Raw genomic sequence first — 18,752 nt, 5'->3', positions numbered from 1 at the left:
CATCTACCAGGACATCCTAGAGCATGTCCCTGTGATGACAGCAGATACTGGGCAGAACCTGGACATACTGTTCAGAAGGTCCACATTTCTGGATTAAAATCCTTTTGATTGGCCTGATACAATATTCAAATTTTCTTAAACTGGGTTTTCATTTAGAATTAAGTTAAACAGAAATAAAATCTATCACTCTGTTTGGAATCAATCAATGCATGACTTTCACTTTTTGAATTACTCAAATAAATGACCTTTTCAAATAATTTTGAAACTTTTAAGATTGTGTTTATTCAGTCACAGAATCCCCTCTGTAAGACTGTAGGAACTGAACCAACAACCCACTGTTTACATGTTAAATGACAGATTTGCTTAAAAGCCATGGAAGGAACCGTGACCTTTACTTTGTAGCAACCAGATCAGTCATATCTGATACTCTACTAATAGTTTCGGTTTTCTCTGGAGTCAGACTGGTGTTACTGGGTCTTATTTTAAACCCCACGGGTTTAGGGGTCCTTCCACGCTGTCTCCGTGTCTCTCCCTCTCGTGGAAAGTCACAGACGTGGCACAGATTCAGATCTTTCTCCTGTTGGACAAATCTCTCTGCCACAGTCCATCTGTCGGCTTGTCAATGGCTCAGCGTCCTGTCTGTCAAACATGGTCAGCTTCTGATTGGCTGAGCACTGGGACCTGCCTTCCGTTGCAGTCTTTGTTGTTATTGGGAGATCTCGCAGCTCAAAGCATCGCGAGGTTTGGTCCGTAGGAAGCTGATAGAGTGAGGTCGGGTTCTGAGAAGAACTAACCGAACTAAGCGGTTTTTATCTGGGTAATAAACGGAGAAACATGGCCTCCTGTCGGCTTCTCTGGCTCGCTGCTGTCTGCTTCCTCAGCTCCGCCTGGGCCGAACATCGGAAGCTCTCTCCAGGTAAGGCCGCCTCGCAGGCTCCTCTAGTCGCCCAGAAGGAGAACGGTGAGCCGGTGGAGCTCCGGAGCCTCGGGACTCTGGATAAAAGCTGGTTAAAAACCAACACATTCTGGGTGAAACTGTCAGAAATGAGACTATTAGGAATAAATCGGACCTGGACTATTAGATCAGCAGGAATCTGAGGCTGAAAACACGTTTAAATGGAGGTGTTTTAAAGTCAGAAACTGGAACATTTCTGTTTTTTTGGGGATGAATCGACTCAGCAGAACCATTCTGGACTTCTTTCTAAAGTTCTGACTCACGCTGCTGCATCCCTGGGCTTGTTTAATTTTATTTATGCATAAACTGGGCTGCGTTCAGGTTAAAGGTTCGGTTTGACTCCTGGTAGAAACCTGACCCACCCTTTAATCACTCAACCTGGCATTGACAGGGTTAATATCGATGAATATTTAAGTATTGTGAGAACTGAAGGGTCATCAAATGAATAAAAAGATCCTGCTGATGCTCCATCAGATCCGTTCATCAGCAGGCCGGGTCTCTCTGACCCGGCCTGCAGCAGAGACACTGAGGTCAGTCTGATCTGAGAGAGCAAACAAGGAGGATCCATCAGGAGAACATCTACTCCGTCTCCTGCAGGGAATAAACCATCAAGCAGCTCATGTTTAACCAGGTTTAACTCAGACCTCTGTGCTCCCAGCTCCTTGTTCTCGTAGAACCTGTTAGAACCTACTGATCCATCCGGCAGACAGGAACGGTACCCCTCATGGTTTCTGTTTTTAGCTTCACTGACTGACGTTCAGGGCAGAGCAGAGGAAACCTGGACTGGAGGAGGACAAGGAGGCTTTTGTCTGCACTGCTCCCACCTTCCTTCTCCTCCTCAGCTCTTCAACCTTCCTGAAGGTTCTCCTAAGAAATTTTACTGATTTGGGAGATTCTTCAACAACTCATTATAGAGAAGAAGGAAACCAGTGAGACATTCCTGACCTTCAGCTCCTTCCCTCCTGGTGAACTGAAAGTTTCTTCACTACATGTTTGAAGAAAACGTGTCAAAGTGGAGCTTCAGAGAAGACGAGGAAAAGATGAGAAGCAGCAGGACACCAAACTGCAGGATCACAATCATCAGGATAAAAATCGGATCCAGGCAGCAGAAGACCTTTTGTAGTCTAACCCTGTTCGGTTCTTCTCACTCTGGACTTTGCATCCTGCTGCAGGTTCCACTCCACAGTTTATTGAAAACATATCTGAAGAGCTTCATGCATCACGCTGCCATCCTGACCCCACCATCGTTCTGGTTCTCAGCTCCTGATACCTGGAATCATCAACTTAGAGCTCTGGTGACTCAGAATCAGAAGTTCTGTTGAAGTGTGCAGGTGCTTCATTTGACCGGTGTTTTTATGTAAGTGGGTTTTCTTTGTGTTTGAAGATGGATCTGCTGCCTTCTTGTTCAGGTCTGTTTGGTAAACCAGAGCTTTTTATCTCAACGGGATTAACCTGTTAAATGAAGCATGGTGGTGGCAGCATTATGCTGTTGTGCATACATTGAGCTCTGTGGTTGCATCATCACAAATGTAAAAAGTCTAAGCAGTGTGAAGACTTTTGCCAGTTTCTGTAAATAACTCCAGCTGATGTTTGATGCAGTTACAGAGATGTTCCTCCTAAACTCCTGAAGGAACCAGGCGTTCTTAGGAGAACCTGCATAATGAAACACTTTCATCAGAGAGGGAGAAGATGGAGAACAGACCAGCTGAACTATTAGATCTAGAAACAATCAGAGCAGTGCATCATGAACAGATCTAGAGCCAATCAGAGCAGTGCATCATGAACAGATCTAGAGCCAATCGGAGCAGTGCATCATGAACAGATCTAGAGCCAATCGGAGCAGAGCATCATGAACAGATCTAGAGCCAATCAGAGCAGAGCATCATGAACAGATCTAGAGCCAATCAGAGCAGAGCATCATGAACAGATCTAGAGCCAATCAGAGCAGTGCATCATGAACAGATCTAGAGCCAATCAGAGCAGTGCATCATGAGCAGATCTAGAACCAATCAGAGCAGAGCATCATGAACAGATCTAGAGCCAATCAGAGCAGAGCATCATGAACAGATCTAGAGCCAATCAGAGCAGTGCATCATGAACAGATCTAGAGCCAATCAGAGCAGTGCATCATGAACAGATCTAGAGCCAATTGGAGCAGAGCATCATGAACAGATCTAGAGCCAATCAGAGCAGAGCATCATGAACAGTTCTAGAACCAATCAGAGCAGTGCATCATGAACAGATCTAGAAACAATCAGAGCAGAGCATCATGAACAGATCTAGAGCCAATCAGAGCAGAGCATCATGAACAGATCTAGAACCAATCAGAGCAGAGCATCATGAACAGATCTAGAACCAATCCGAGCAGAGCATTATGAACAGATCTAGAGCCAATCGGAGCAGAGCATCATGAACAGATCTAGAGCCAATCAGAGCAGTGCATCATGGACAGATCTAGAGGTAATCGGAGCAGAGCATCATGAACAGATCTAGAGCCAATCAGAGCAGAGCATCATGAACAGATCTAGAGCCAATTGGAGCAGAGCATCATGAACAGATCTAGAGCCAATCAGAGCAGAGCATCATGAACAGATCTAGAGCCAATTGGAGCAGAGCATCATGAACAGATCTAGAGCCAATCAGAACAGAGCATCATGAACAGATCTAGAGCCAATTGGAGCAGAGCATCATGAACAGATCTAGAGCCAATCAGAGCAGAGCATCATGAACAGATCTAGAGCCAATCAGAACAGAGCATCATGAACAGATCTAGAGCCAATTGGAGCAGAGCATCATGAACAGATCTAGAGCCAATTGGAGCAGAGCATCATGAACAGATCTAGAGCCAATTGGAGCAGAGCATCATGAACAGATCTAGAGCCAATCAGAGCAGAGCATCATGAACAGATCTAGAGCCAATCAGAACAGAGCATCATGAACAGATCTAGAGCCAATTGGAGCAGAGCATCATGAACAGATCTAGAGCCAATTGGAGCAGAGCATCATGAACAGATCTAGAGCCAATTGGAGCAGAGCATCATGAACAGATCTAGAGCATGTAGACTGAATCGGTGTTTCTGTGTGTTGGTGTAGAGAACCTGCTGGTCCTCACTGCAGCTACAGAGGAGACGGACGGCTTCAGGCGCTTCATGAGGACGGCCACACAGTTCAACTACACGGTGAAGGTGAGACACAGAAACAGGGCGGACCGGCGGGTTCTGTACGCTCCAACACTACTAACAGGGTCACGCATCCCGCAGCAGAACCAGTCAGGCAGCATTTTAGCCTGAAGCATGAAGTTTTCCAGGTTGGATCCTGGGATGAAGTTCTGTTTATGTGACTGTATGCATTACCTGATGTTCCTGCAGTCTGACTGGAGGAACCAGCTCAGATATCTCTGTCCTGCAGAACCAGACCCTGTGGATCTGTTGGACCTTCTTCTACCTTTCTGCCTCCACTATCATCACACCTCATGTAATCTGTGTTTAACAGCCTGAACATGAGGTCTGACTGTGGACACCTCTGATCTCTGCCAGGTGCTGGGTCTGGGGCAGGAGTGGAAGGGTGGAGACGTGGCTCGGACGGTGGGAGGAGGTCAGAAGGTCAGGTGGTTGAAGAAGGAGCTGCTGAAACACTCTGAGAAGAAGGAGCTGGTCGTCATGTTTGTGGACAGGTAACCTGAGGGAGCTTCATCCACTCTGTTCCTCTTTTCAGTCAGAAACCAGACTCACCTGTTCTACTTAGACTCACCTGGTCAGTGGGAGGAGCTCTGTTGTTCCTCAGAATGGAGCTGTAAGCTGAGCTGCTGCTGCTAAATGTGGACCACAGACTGTTTCTGGATCTCACCCAGAAAACTCTTCCTGTTTCAGGGAGAAGATGAAACATGATGTAAACACCTAAAACCTGAAGAGGCAGGTGGAGGCTGATTGTTGCCTGACAGACAGAACTCAGGGTCATACTCTCTCTGTAGAACCTGAAATCTGAACCGATCCGATGTTAATGTTTCTTTAATCAGGTCAGTTTATCTGATAAGCTGAGAAGACCCGCCCACTGAAGATCAGCCAGCCAATCAGAGAGCAGGAGGTAGCCTGACGCCTGTCTGATCTGCTCAGCTTCCTCCCAGCAGAGTCTTCATCCTCATGTTTCTGGGATCCAGCTCAGATAAAATGTGTTCTGCTCTTTCATCGGTTGGATGATGATGTCGTCAAACATGATGTTTTCCAGGGTTTAGATTTATTAAACCAATAATAGCTGGAGACCCAGCTGGAGGAGCTCCCAGGAAGAAGGTGGTCTGCTCAGGTCAGACCAACACTTGATGTTTTGTAGCCCACATTCAAAGTCCAAAGTGTGCAGGAAGTCTGTCACTGCATTCCTGCTGTAAAACATGGTGGTGGCAGCATCATGCTGCGGGACAGGGAAGCTGGTCAGAGTTTATGGGAAGGTCATCCTAAAGCCAGAGATACAATGGATGGTTTAGATCAATGCAGATTCATGGGTCAGAATGGCCTAGTCAAAGTTCAGAGTTTAATCCAAATGAGAATTTATCTCTGTAGATGTGCAAAAGCTGGTAGAGGCAAACTCCAAGAGACTTGCAGCCGGAACTGTACTGAAGGTGGTTCTACAAAGTACCGACTCGGGTTCTGGAGTCAGATGCAGGCCACACTTAGGTAGAAATGTTCAGAACTCTCCCACAGTTCTGGACCATGTTTGTTGGTCTGTCACATAAAATCCACTGAGGTGAACCAGACCAGTTTTGGGTCGGGTCATTGTTGCTTACATGTTACACCCTTTACCCTGAGACAGCTGGTCCGATCGGACCTTCTGACTGGAACCCTCTGTCTGCAGCTACGACGTGATCTTTGCTTCAGGTCCAGAGGAGCTGCTCTCCAAGTTCTCCGATTTGGGTCACAGAGTGGTCTTCTCAGCAGAGGGGTTCTGCTGGCCCGACCAGCGCCTGGCCACCAAATACCCTGAGGTGCATTCTGGGAAGCGTTACCTGAATTCCGGAGGTGAGATCCTGGTCGGGTGTTGAGGTTCTGGTTCGGTCCAGCTGTCTGACTGTGTGTCTGTGTTCAGGATTTATGGGCTTCGCCCCGGACCTCAGCACCATCATCCAGCAGTGGAAGTTCAAAGACAACGATGACGACCAGCTGTTCTACACCAGGATCTACCTGGACCAGAACCAGAGAGTAAGCTGGTCCAAACATTTCATCAGTCTGGTTCCATCCGTTTGACATCAAATCAGAACATGTTAGAGTGAGGCAGGAGCAGCTCTGGAGAACCAGACTGTGATGATTAGATCCTGGTTCAGTCCTGAGCTGGTCTGATGATGACGGTGATGAAGATTCAATTCAGTTTATTTCTATAGCACCGATTCACAACACATGTCGTCTCAAGGTTCTTCACAACAGTCAGGTTCATACATTCCAATTAATCGTAACCATTGAACAGTTCAGACAGATTCAGTTATTTATTCAAATTGGATAAAAAGTTTTTCTATCTAAGGAAACCCAGCAGATTGCATCCAGTCAGTGACTTGCAGCATTCACTCCTCCTGGATGAGCATGTAGAGACAGTGGACAGTCACTGGTGTTGACTTTGCAGCAATCCCTCATACTGAGCATGCATGTAGCGACAGTGGAGAGGAAAAACTCCCTTTTAACAGGAAGAAACCTCCAGCAGAACCAGAACCAGGCTCAGTGTGAGCGGCCATCTGCCACGACCCACTGGAGGTTTGAGAGAACAGAGCAGAGACACAAAGAGAACAAAGAAGCACTGATCCAGGAGTACTTTCTATGGGAAGGAAAAGTAAATGTTAATGGATGTAGCTCCTTTAGTCGTTTCATCTAGAAAGAAAGAACAGATAAACTCTGATCCAGTTTTCAAGGTTAGAGTCTGAAAGAGAGAACATAGAGTTAGTTACAGTAGAAGCTCAGTCAGTAGCCATGTCTAGGAGAGAGAAAGGGTTAAACACTAAAAGACAGGGCTATGTGGATCATCTGTAGAAGGTGAGCATTAAGTTGTTGCCAGCAGAAGCTTGGACAATGCCCCTCTCCAGAAAGGTGTCACAGGTAGACACAGAGTCAGGCCAGGTGTAGCTTCTAGGAAGAGAAAAGAGAGAACAAAGTTAAAAGCTGAAATAACAGCAAATAATGCAAAATTGGAGAGTAGTATGAGAATGTAGCGAAGAGGGTGAAAGTGGTCATTATGTCCTCCAGCAGCCTAAGCCTATAGCAGCATAACTACAGAGATAGTTTCAGTTCAGATTATTTAGTTAAACGGCGCTTATTTACAACAATGTCGTCTCAAGGAACCTCACAAAGGGTCCCACTGATGGTCATTGTTCTACTAAAAACCACAAGGATTGGGATACCTCTCTCTGTCAGACTGATTATAACCATTGGAAAAGAGAAGGGGTCATACAGGTAGCAGAAATGGAGGGTGTGTTTGCACCTCAACCATAACTGAGCCAGTTTAGGCTAAACCTGACTCCCCCTTACTCCAACCAACAGAGAGGGAGGAAGGCTCCCTCCCTGATAACCTAAGTCACTCTAACTATAAACTTTATCAAAAAGGAAAGTTTTAAGCCTAGCCTTAAAAGTAGACAGGGTGTCTGCCTCATGGACTAAAACTGGGAGCTGGTTCCACAGGAGAGGAGCCTGATAACTAAAGGATCTGCCTCCCATTCTACTTCTAGAGACTCTAGGAACCATCAGTAAACCTGCAGTCTGAGAACAAAGTGCTCTGTTAGGAACATATGGACCAATCAGATCTCTGATGTATGATGGAGCTAGATCATTAAGGGCTTTATATGTGAGAAGGAGAATTTTAAATTCTATTCTGGATTTAACAGGGAGCCAATGAAGGGAAGCTAAAATAGGAGAAATATGATCTCTCTTTTTAATTTTCATCAGAACTCTTGCAGCAGCATTTTGAATCAGCTGAAGGCTTTTAACTGCATTTTGTGGACATCCTGATAGTAAAGAATTACAATAGTCCAGCCTTGAAGTAACAAATGCATGGACTAGTTTTTCAGCGTCACTCCTGGACAGGATATTTCTAATGTTGGCAATGTTCTGGAGGTGAAAGAAGGAAATCCTAGAAACCTGTTTAATATGGGATTTAAATGACATGTCCTAGTCAAAGTTAACACCAAGGTTTTTTACTTTATTATCGGAGGTCAATTTAATGCCATCCAGGTTAAGTGATTGACTAAGCAGTTTCTTTTTAAAAGACTCCGGTCCAAAGACGACAACTTCTGTCTTGTCTGAACTTAGAAGCAGAAAATTTAAAGTCATCCAAGTTTTTATATCTTCAAGACAAGCTTGTAGTCTATCTAACTGGTTGGGTTCATCAGGATTTATGGAAAAGTAAAGCTGAGTATCATCAGCATAACAGTGAAAATGTATCCTATGCTGCCTGATAATTTGACCTATTGGAAGCATATATATAGTAAAGAGAGTTGGCCCAAGTACTGAACCCTGTGGTACTCCACAATTAACCCTGGAGTTTAAAGATGATTTATCATTTACATGAACAAACTGGAATCTGTCAGACAGATAAGATTTAAACCAGCCTAGCGCTGTTCCCCTGATCCCTACAGCATATTCCAGCCTTTCTAAGAGAAAATTATGGTCGACTGGATCAAATGCAGCACTGAGATCTAACAGAACCAGAACAGACACAAGTCCATTATCTGAGGCCATAAGAATATCATTAGTGACTTTCAGCAGAGCTGTTTCAGTGCTATGATGAGCTCTGAAACCTGACTGAAACTCTTCAAACATGTCATTGCTGTATAAATGTTCACACATTTGATTAGCAACTATTTTCTCAAGAATTTTAGATAAGAATGGAAGATTGGATATAGGTCTGTAAAAGATGGTGATGATGAAGATGATCTGGTTTGTCTTTCAGACCAAGTTCAACATGACTCTGGATCATCGCTCCAGAATCTTCCAGAACCTAAACGGAGCCATTGGTGAGTCACCATCACTGAGCTGACTGTTGTTCTGGACCTGTTCTATGGTTCTTTGCAGTGCACCATCAGCTGCTTGTAGCGGACCTTTTCAGAACCAGTTCAGAGTTCTTCCTGTTAGGTTAGAGTTGGGTTTCTAGATCCATCAGATGTTCGTTGATCGGTTCTAACCTGGCTCTCTGTCTGACAGATGAGGTCGTCCTGAAGTTTGAGAGGGCAAAGGTCAGAGTGAGAAACGTCGCCTACGACACGCTTCCTGTCATCATCCATGGCAACGGACCCACCAAGGTAACCGACCAATCACAGGCCCCCTCTCAACCCATGTGAGGCATGTAGTTTCCAGAACTTCTAATGTTTCCACTGCGCAGCTTGTAAATAAAGCCCAGGTTGTAAAATGAGTCAGAAAGTCCGGTAATGAGACACCAGAGAAGGTTCTGGAGACTCCAGAGGTTTCTCTGGCTGTAGGAGTCACAGAGTGAGGCAGCTCTCTCTCCTTACCATCAGAAACCCGCTTCAGACCTTTGTTCTGATCCGTTACACAGAGCCTCCATCTTTAGTTCGCTTCATTATGGTTCCGCTTATCAGAACCATGTTGGGCTACAGAATCATTAGGTGCAGAATCGGTTTCTGATCCATAGATCTAGTTCTATAGGTCTGGGTTCCAGCTCGGTTTCATTTTTTTTTTGGAACATTTGAGAAGATTTTTCCTTTAGCTTCTTCCTGAACAAACAGTCCAACCTGCAGGTAAAAGTGTAGAGCTTTCGGATCAGAACCCGTCCCTGTAATCTCTCTGTCCTCTGTGTGTCCACAGCTGCAGCTCAACTACCTGGGGAACTACGTCCCCACAGCCTGGACCTACGAGCAGGGCTGTGGGACCTGTGATGATGACCTGCTGCTCTTCAACGACGTTCCTGTAGGTTCCTGCTGCAGGATCTGGAGCGCTGCTCTGTGTGTGTGTGTGTGTGTGTGTGTGTGTGTGTGTGTGTGTGTGTGTGTGTGTTAGCGCCACACTGATCAGTGTGTGTGTTTCAGGATGAAGAGCTGCCGCTGGTCCATGTCGCTGTTTTCATTGAACATCCAACTCCTTTCATGGAGGAGTTCCTGGAGAGGCTGACCACTCTGAACTATCCCAAAACCCGAATCCGCCTCTTCATCCACAACAACGTACGACCCACTACTCCACCATCAGAGTTCTGAGTTCTGGTTGGTTCCTGCCCGCTCTGACCCCTCCTGTCCTGCAGGTGGTGTACCACGAGCGCCACATCCAGCAGTTCTGGGAGCGCCACAGGGCTCTGTTCCCGGACACCGTGATGGTTGGACCTGAGGAGGACCTGCAGGAGGGCAAGGCCAGGACTATGGCGATGTGAGTGAAACGGGTTGTGGTTCCAGGACCGGCCGGTCTGAGGTGGATCTCTGAGGACAGATGTTTAACCCTATCCTGTCTGTGTGTAGTGAGGCGTGTCAGAAGAACCCAGAGTGCGATTATTACTTCAGCATCGATTCAGATGTGGGTCTGACCAATCCTGACACTCTGACGATCCTGATGGAGGAGAACAAGTAGGTTCTGGTCTGCGACACCTGGGTTCTGGCTGTGGGGATGACCTGCTATTATTAACCCCTCCCCCATGTTCTGTCAGGCCCGTGATTGCCCCCATGCTGTCCAGACATGGCAAGCTGTGGAGTAACTTCTGGGGCGCTCTGAGTCCTGAGGGGTTCTACTCCAGATCTGAGGACTACATCGAGATCGTTCAGGGGAAGAGGATGTAAGTTCTGCTGCTCTCATCACGGCACCAGAGTATGGACCTTAGCAGAGGTTTAAAGGTTTATTGTGATGAAGGAAACAGATGGACTGAGGTTAAAGTTCTGCTGCGAGTCGTCTCAGATCATGGTTCTGTGATAAACGAGCAGCAATGGACCCAGTTTACTGATCTTTGGGTCATTCTTATCATGCATGACGAGAATGACCCGGTTTCCTTTCAGAACCTGCAGAACCAAAGGAGTGTGGCTTACAACTCCACAGCTCTGACTCACTACAGCAACGCGTTGTTAATCCTGAAGGGAAAAGACGTTTTGGTCACTTCCTGTCTAACAGGAAGCTGATGGCTGAAGAATCTGTAGTGGTCTGCTGAGGTCTCCACCTGGGTCCACTGCAGGAACCCAGAACCGGTTCTGTTGTCTCTAACCCATCTGTGTTTCTGTACTCAGAGGTCTGTGGAACGTGCCTTACATCACTCAGGTGTACCTGATCAAAGGCAGCGTCCTGAGGTCCAAACTGTCCCAGGTCAGCCTGTTTGTAGACGAGGAGATGGACCCGGACATGGTGTTCTGCAGGAGCATCAGAGACCAGGTACCACCTCATGCTTGATAGAAGAACACAGATCATAGACCTCAGAATGTGGACTCACCACCGACACCATGTGTCCTCAGGGCATCTTCATGTTCGTCTCCAACCGATATGAATTCGGCCGCCTCGTGGCGTCCTCCAACTTCAACACATCCAGACTGCACCCAGATATGTGGCAGATCTTCGACAACCCTGTGGTCAGAACCACACACACGATCCCTAACATGTTCTACTGAAGAACGGGTCAGACTCAGTCTCTGCTTGTCTCTGTGTCCCTGCAGGACTGGAGGGAGAAGTACATCCACCAGAACTACTCCAAGATCTTTGAGAAAGAAACCAAGGTGGTGGAGCAGGTACTGAAACCCTGAAACAGGCCATCAGACCAGAGGCAGAAGGTTCTGGTGTGAGTTTGGTTGCTAACATCCTGTATATTCTCTTGTCAGCCCTGTCCTGATGTCTACTGGTTCCCAGCCTTCTCTGATAAGATGTGTGACCAGCTGGTGGAGACCATGGAGGACAACGGCCAGTGGTCCGGAGGATCCCACAAGGTACCACAGTCTTCCTGGGAGACACGCAGCTATTTGGTTCCTCAGAAGGTTAAGAGATGTTGTGGTTGTCTGTGTCCCATCAGGACGAGCGTTTAGCTGGCGGGTACGAAAACGTCCCGACTGTGGACATTCACATGAACCAGATCGGCTTTGAGAAGGAGTGGCTGAAGTTCCTCAAAGACTACATCGCTCCCGTCACAGAGAAGCTCTACCCTGGATACTATCCCAAGGTAGAAACCGGGCCGAGGTCCTGACTGAGGCAGGGGACAGATTAGAGCGTCCGTGTGTCCTGGATATGGCCTCTATCTCCAACCCTTTAAACTGTTTAGAGGACTTCTCTAGCTAGTATGTCCACCACGTTGTCCTCTACAGTGAGATAAACATCTTATTGTAGGGTCATGTAAGTCCAGGTCCAGTAGAGTGGTCTACATCAAGGGTGGGGAGCATTGCAGAACCACAGTCTGTAGAACCCAGTGATCGGCTGTAGCAGATTCCTTTCACAAATATTTGTAAATGTTAGTTTTTATTCATTATATCAGACACAAAACAATAAAGTAATGATAATAATGAAGATAAAAGGAGCCATAAACAGATTTTAAAGAATAATATTTCTTCTGTTTTTCATTGTTTGTCCTGGAGATTAAAATATGAATTGATCTGGTATTCTAAAAGCTTCATAAATGCTTATTTAATAGTTTTGCGCAATAATAAATGTATCACACTTTCTTAATGGGATGGCTGGTTCTGGTACAGACCCAGTCTAAATGGACTTTAAAGCACAGTGACCTGAGAGGGAAACTTTTTGGAGCTGAAACATTCATCTCTGCAAGCTAGCATTTGTTTTACCTAAATGTTCCTATTAAATCATTGTCAGCAAACTGTTGCTAAAGGTTTTGATATATCTCACTGGCATGCTAATGTTGGCATTAAAGAAATATACTTAAATTCTCCATCCATCGTCTTTCGCTTATCCGGGGTAGGTTCACGGGGTCAGCTGCCGAAGCAGAGACCCAGACTTCCCTCTCCCCAGCCACTTGGGCCAGCTCGTCCGGTGGAATCCCAAGGTGTGCCCAGGCCAGCCAAGAAACATAGTCCCTCCAACGTGTCCTGGGTCTTTCTCTGGGCCTCCTCCCAATGGGACGTACCCGGAACACCTCATCAGGGAGGCGTCCAGGAGCCACCTCAACTGGCTCCTTTCGATGTGGAGGAGCAGTGGCTCTACTCTGAGTCCCTCCCGGATGACCGAGCTCCTCACCCTATCTCTAAGGGAGAGCCCAGATCCCCTGTAGAGGAAACTGATTTCGGCCGCTTGTATCTGGGATCTCGTTCTTGGGTCACGACCCAAAGCTCATGACCAAAGATAAGGGTAGGAATGTAGATCGACCGGTAAATCAAGAGCTTCGCTGTTTGACTCAGCTCTCTCTTCACCACGACTGGTACAGCGCCCGCATCATGGCTGTCGCAGCACTAATCTGTCTATCGATCTCCCTCTCCATTTTTCCCTCATTCGTGAAGAAGAACCCAAGATACATTAACTCCTCTACTTGAGGCAGGACCTCCCCCCCAACCCGGAAGAGGCACTCTACCCTTTTCCGGCTCAAGACCATGGCCTCAGACCTGGAGGCACTGATTCTCATCCTGGCCACTTCACATTCCGCTGCGAACTGCTCCAGTGAGAGCTGAAGATCACGAGCTGATGAAGCCAATAGGACAACATCATCTGCAAAAAGCAGAGACGCAATCCTAAGGCCACCGAAACAGATCCCCTCAACACCTTGGCTGCGCCTAAAAATCCTGTTCATAAAAGTTATGAACAGAATCAGTAACAAAAGGCAAGCTTGGCCGAGTCCAACCCTCACCGGGAACGAGTCAGACTTACTGACACCGGTTCATACAGTGACCTAACAGCCCGTATCAAAGGACCTGGTACCCTATATTTCTGGAGTACCCCCCACAAGATTACCCGAGGAACACGGTCGAACGCCTTCTCCAAGTCCACAAAGCACATGTAGACTGGTTGGGCCTTACCAGGGAAGCTTAGGAGTGTGACTCCCCTATAGTTGGAACACACTCTACTTTTGAATAGGGGGACCACCACCCCGGTCTGCCAATCCAGTGGAGCTGCCCCCGATGTCGACACGATGCTGCAAGGTCGCGTTAGCCAACAACCCTACAACATCCGGAGTCTTAAGGAACTCCGGGCGAATCTCATCTACCCCCGGGGCCTTACCACCGAGGAGCTTTTAAATCACCTCGGTGACCTCAACACCAGAGATTAGAGAGCCTGCCCCAAGGTCCCCAGGCTCCTTTTTCCTCAGTGGAAGACGTGCCGGTGGGATTGAGGAGGTTGTCGTTCGAAGTACTCTGCCCACCGACCCACAACCTCCCAAGTTGAGGTCAACAGCGCCGCCTGGTGGACCAGAATCAGCTCGAAGCCGTGCAGAAGTCGTTTTCCATGACCTCTTCGAATTCCTCCCACGCCTGAGTTTTTGCCCCAGCAACCACCCGAGCCGCATGCCGCTTGGACTGCTGGTACCCATCAGCTGCTTCCGGAGTCCCAGAGGCCAAAAAGACCCGATAGGACTCCTTCAGCCTGACAGGATCCCTCACCGCCGGTGTCCATCAGCGGGTTCGAGGATTGTAGTCGCGACAGGCATCAACAGCCTTGTACCTCACCTCCAGTAAGCTGTCTCATCAATGGAGGCGCGGAAGAAGGCCCACTCAGACTCAATGTCTGCCACCTCCCCTGGAACATGTTTGAAGCTCTCCTGGAGGTGGGAGTTGAAGCTCTGCCTCACGGGAGACTCCACTAGGCCTTCCCTGCAGACCCTCAAGATTCGTTTGGGTCTTCCAGGTCTGACCGGCATCCTCCCCCACCATCGGAGCCAGATCACCACCAGGTAGTGGTCAGTGGAAAACTCCGCTCCCCTCTTCACCCGAATGTCCAAGACATACGGCCGCAGATCAGATGACACAACAACAAAGTTGATCATTGAACTGCGGCCTAGGGTGTCCTGGTGCCAAGAGCACATATGGATGCTTGAACATGGTGTTAGTTATGGACAATCCATGACAAGCACAAAAGTCCAATAACAAAACACCGCTCCAGGTCTCACTGTCATTACCAACATGAGCGTTGAAGTCTCCCAGCAGAACAAGGGAGTCCCCCGGAGGGGTGCTCTCTAACACCCCTTCCAAGGATTCCAAAAAGGATGGATAGTCTGAACTGCTGCTTGGTGCATAAGCACAAACAACACTTAGAACCCGTCCCCTCACCCATAGGGGTGAACCCCAATGTACAGGGGCCGAGATGGGGGGCAACAAGTATACTCAGCTCAGCGCCTCTCACCAGGGCCAACTCCAGAGTGGAAAAGTGTCCAACCCCTCTCAAGGAGACTGGTGCCAGAGCCGTGCGTCGAGGTGAGCCCGACTATTTCTACCCAGAATCTTTCTACCTCGCACACCAAGTCGGGCTCCTTCCCCACCAGAGAGATGACATTCCACGTCCCAAGAGCCAGCTTCTGTAGCTGAGAATCAGACCACCAAGGTCTCCGCCTTCGGCCGCAACCCATAACATATTGCACCTGACCCCTTTGGCCCCTCCCACCGGTGTTGAGGCCATCAGAAGGGTGGTGCCTTGGGTGACTCTACCAGAGGCATAAAGCCCCTGACAACAGAGCTACTAGGATTATTGGGGCACTCAAACCCTTCCACCATGGTAAGGTGGTAGCTTTAGCATGTGTCCATGCTAAAGCTACAAACTAATCTCCAATAAGTAGCATTGGCATGCTAGCATTAGCATGCTAACATTAGCATGCTAATGCTGTTTTTCATCAAACTTTAGGAATGTTGTTAATGTTGGCAATAACAAAATAGTCTTAATATGTATTCCTAAATAATAATAATGCTGTGTTAATGTTAGCGGGAATAAAATACTATTGGATATTAGATGCTAGCATGCTAACACTATATAATACCTAGCAAGCTAAAAGGAGGAAACCAATGCAGACTAATAATAATAATGCTAATGCTAACATCCACAACTGACCTCTGGGAGGTTTCTCCTCAAACGTCTAAAGCTGCGTTAATGTCTAAACTGTTAACATGCAGATGTAAATGACAACATAAAGACGAAGATGTTAGTTATTAACTAATTTAGTGCCAAGCTGGTGATTATCTCTGCAACACATGACTGCAAGTATTGGAGCATAATAATGTAATGTCCTACATGTGTCAGCTGACCCTAAACGCTGCCTTATGTGAACTTGAAACATGAAGGAACAAGACTTCCAACATGGCCACCTAAAAGAGATATGAATAAACGTGTCTAACTCCAACCAAAGTGTCCCCACAGAGCCATACATCTACCTGTATGCTGTCCTCTGAGCTTCTGTCCCTTCTCTGTTTTCCTCCACCCTCAGGCACACTCCATTATGAACTTTGTGGTCCGTTACCGTCCAGATGAGCAGCCGTCACTGCGACCTCATCACGATTCCTCCACCTTCACCATTAACATCGCCCTGAACAGAAAGGATGTCGACTACCAGGTACCTCTCAGCCCATCTAGTCATTTAGAGATCCAAACCCAGTAGGCCCCTAACAACCATGTAAACATGTGTTTCAGGGTGGAGGCTGCAGGTTCCTGCGCTACGACTGCAAGGTGGAGTCTCCTCGGAAGGGCTGGTCCTTCATGCACCCCGGCCGCCTCACTCACTACCACGAGGGTCTGCCCACCACCAAAGGGACCAGATACATCATGGTGTCCTTCGTGGACCCCTGATCCCGTCATGGTGTCTGTATGTTTGGAGGGCGGGAGGTGAACCTGAACGCATCAGACAATCAGAATGGTTTTTTATCATTTCAGTGTGTTCACGGTTTTAAAGACCTGAACGCAGCATCATCATCGTCGTTGGCATTTCAGAATAAGAGTCACTTTATTTGGTTTGTTCAGAACTGCAGGCAGATGAGTCAAAATAACAAGTCACATTTCATGTTCCTGAAGGCATCACCACTGAGCATTTCAAAATAGGAGTATTTTTTATGATTAAATTTGTGCTCACCTGCTGCTTAACTGAATCTATGCAAAAACACACTCTGTGTGTGTGTGGGTGCGTGTGCGCTCTACAGAGGGTGTTTAGATACAGATTAGGACTTGAGTTTATCGCTGCAGCTCCACCTGTCCTGCAGGGGGCGCTCCCATCACCATGGTAACTTCAAATTAGAGCGCCCCCTGCAGGACTCTGTTTCACAGCACTCCAGGAAACCAATCACAGAGCTCTGCCTTTTAACCAATCACAGAGTTCCGGGTTTGAACCAATGACAGAGCTCCGGGTTTGAACCAATCACAGAGCTCTGCCTTTTAACCAATCACAGAGCTCCGGGTTTGAACCAATCACAGAGCTCCGGGTTTGAACCAATCACAGAGCTCCGGGTTTGAACCAATCACAGAGCTCTGCCTTTTAACCAATCACTGAGCTCCGGGTTTGAACCAATCACAGAGCTCTGCCTTTTAACCAATCACAGAGCTCCGGGTTTGAACCAATCACAGAGCTCCGGGTTTGAACCAATCACAGAGCTCCGGGTTTGAACCAATCACAGAGCTCTGCCTTTTAACCAATCACTGAGCTCCGGGTTTGAACCAATCACAGAGCTCTGCCTTTTAACCAATCACAGAGCTCTGCCTTTTAACCAATCACAGAGCTCCGGGTTTGAACCAATCACAGAGCTCCGGGTTTGAACCAATCACAGAGCTCCGGGTTTGAACCAATCACAGAGCTCCGGGTTTGAACCAATCACAGAGCCTGGATTTGACCGTGTGCAGCTCTGAATAGGAAATGAAAGTTATTGTTTACACAACATTGTGAGACGTTTTAGACCTTGAACTGTTACAGGGGAAAACTAGAGGGGTTTTATATTTTATTCTTCCTGCTTTAGTTTGTTTAAAACCTTTAAAGGTTTCACTCTGATTTCTGACAGAGAGGGAAACCAGTCTGTCCTCCTTGGAAACTGGTTCCTTCTGAGGAGGAATGGTTCCCAGCTCTCTGGCTTTGTACAAACTGCTCTAAGTTATTTGTGTCAGAGTGACTGAATAAAGTTTTCATAACAAACTGAACTCTAGTTTGTGTCGTCGTTTTTTTAGCTGTGAATTTATTCAGATGTTGTAAGTAGTGACTGACTTGTCCTGGATGTGGTGATGAAAGCTTATTAAAGAGTAGCTTGGTTGAGCTTTTGCTCCACATGTGCACCACTGATCCTTGGTCCCATGACCCTGTCACCGGTTCTCCATAGTTCCACCCTTGGACCTGTTTGACAGATACTGACCTCTGCAGACTGGTACCACCGTACAAGAGCTGCAGTTCTGGAGATGCTTTGACCCAGCAGTCTAACTCAGATCCTAATGCTGGCCATTATTCAGTCTAGCAAAGATCTATTTCTGTTCCTGTTCTCATATAGAAAGATGCGGAGCCCCAACTAAACACTCCATACTGATGCCGAGTTTCCAAACCAGCAAACTCCAGTATAATGCTGAGAAACTTGTAAAAACACTGCAGATCAACCACCAGGTGGCGTCAGAGATACTACAAACTACAGAGATACTCCAAAAAGTGCTCGGGTAAGACTGGGCGCGTCCCCGCGGAGGAGCGAGCAGCGAGAGGAGGAGGAGCTTGCTGCAGGAGTGCACCCAGAGTGTCTGGTTTAGAGAGTTCTTTCAAAGTCATTAACTGTATTTCACTCAGAGGAAATATATTTTACAGATCTCACAGAAGGCATGAAGTCCCAACTGGCCAAACATCAATGTTTTTCTTTGCAAAAAAATTATTATGGCCATATGTCCTGACCTCTCGTACTCGTCGTCTTCCGCTTATCCGGGACCGGGTCGCAGGGGCAGCAGACTCAGCAGAGACGCCCAGACGTCCATCTCTCCAG

The 18,752-nt window shown here is 47.3% G+C and overlaps 1 protein-coding gene across 1 annotated transcript; it reads left to right on the top strand.

Moving 5' to 3' along the window:
* Positions 1 to 725: 725 nt before the first annotated feature.
* On the top strand, positions 726 to 17,937 carry plod3 (procollagen-lysine, 2-oxoglutarate 5-dioxygenase 3). The gene is made up of 19 exons (XM_047386108.1): positions 726 to 916; positions 4,049 to 4,140; positions 4,492 to 4,628; positions 5,801 to 5,964; positions 6,032 to 6,144; positions 8,873 to 8,936; positions 9,124 to 9,221; positions 9,745 to 9,846; positions 9,966 to 10,097; positions 10,175 to 10,296; positions 10,386 to 10,490; positions 10,571 to 10,696; positions 11,139 to 11,280; positions 11,361 to 11,474; positions 11,559 to 11,630; positions 11,721 to 11,825; positions 11,909 to 12,055; positions 16,247 to 16,372; positions 16,450 to 17,937. The coding sequence occupies exons 1-19, from the start codon at positions 835 to 837 to the stop codon at positions 16,603 to 16,605; spliced, it is 2,199 nt and encodes a 732-aa protein (XP_047242064.1). The 5' UTR covers positions 726 to 834; the 3' UTR covers positions 16,606 to 17,937.
* Positions 17,938 to 18,752: the final 815 nt, after the last annotated feature.

This window comes from Girardinichthys multiradiatus, chromosome 14, assembly GCF_021462225.1.
Source record: "Girardinichthys multiradiatus isolate DD_20200921_A chromosome 14, DD_fGirMul_XY1, whole genome shotgun sequence".
NCBI classification, from domain to species: domain Eukaryota; kingdom Metazoa; phylum Chordata; class Actinopteri; order Cyprinodontiformes; family Goodeidae; genus Girardinichthys; species Girardinichthys multiradiatus.
Note: the sequence above shows the minus strand (reverse complement) of the source record. Positions and strands in the feature narration are given on the sequence as shown.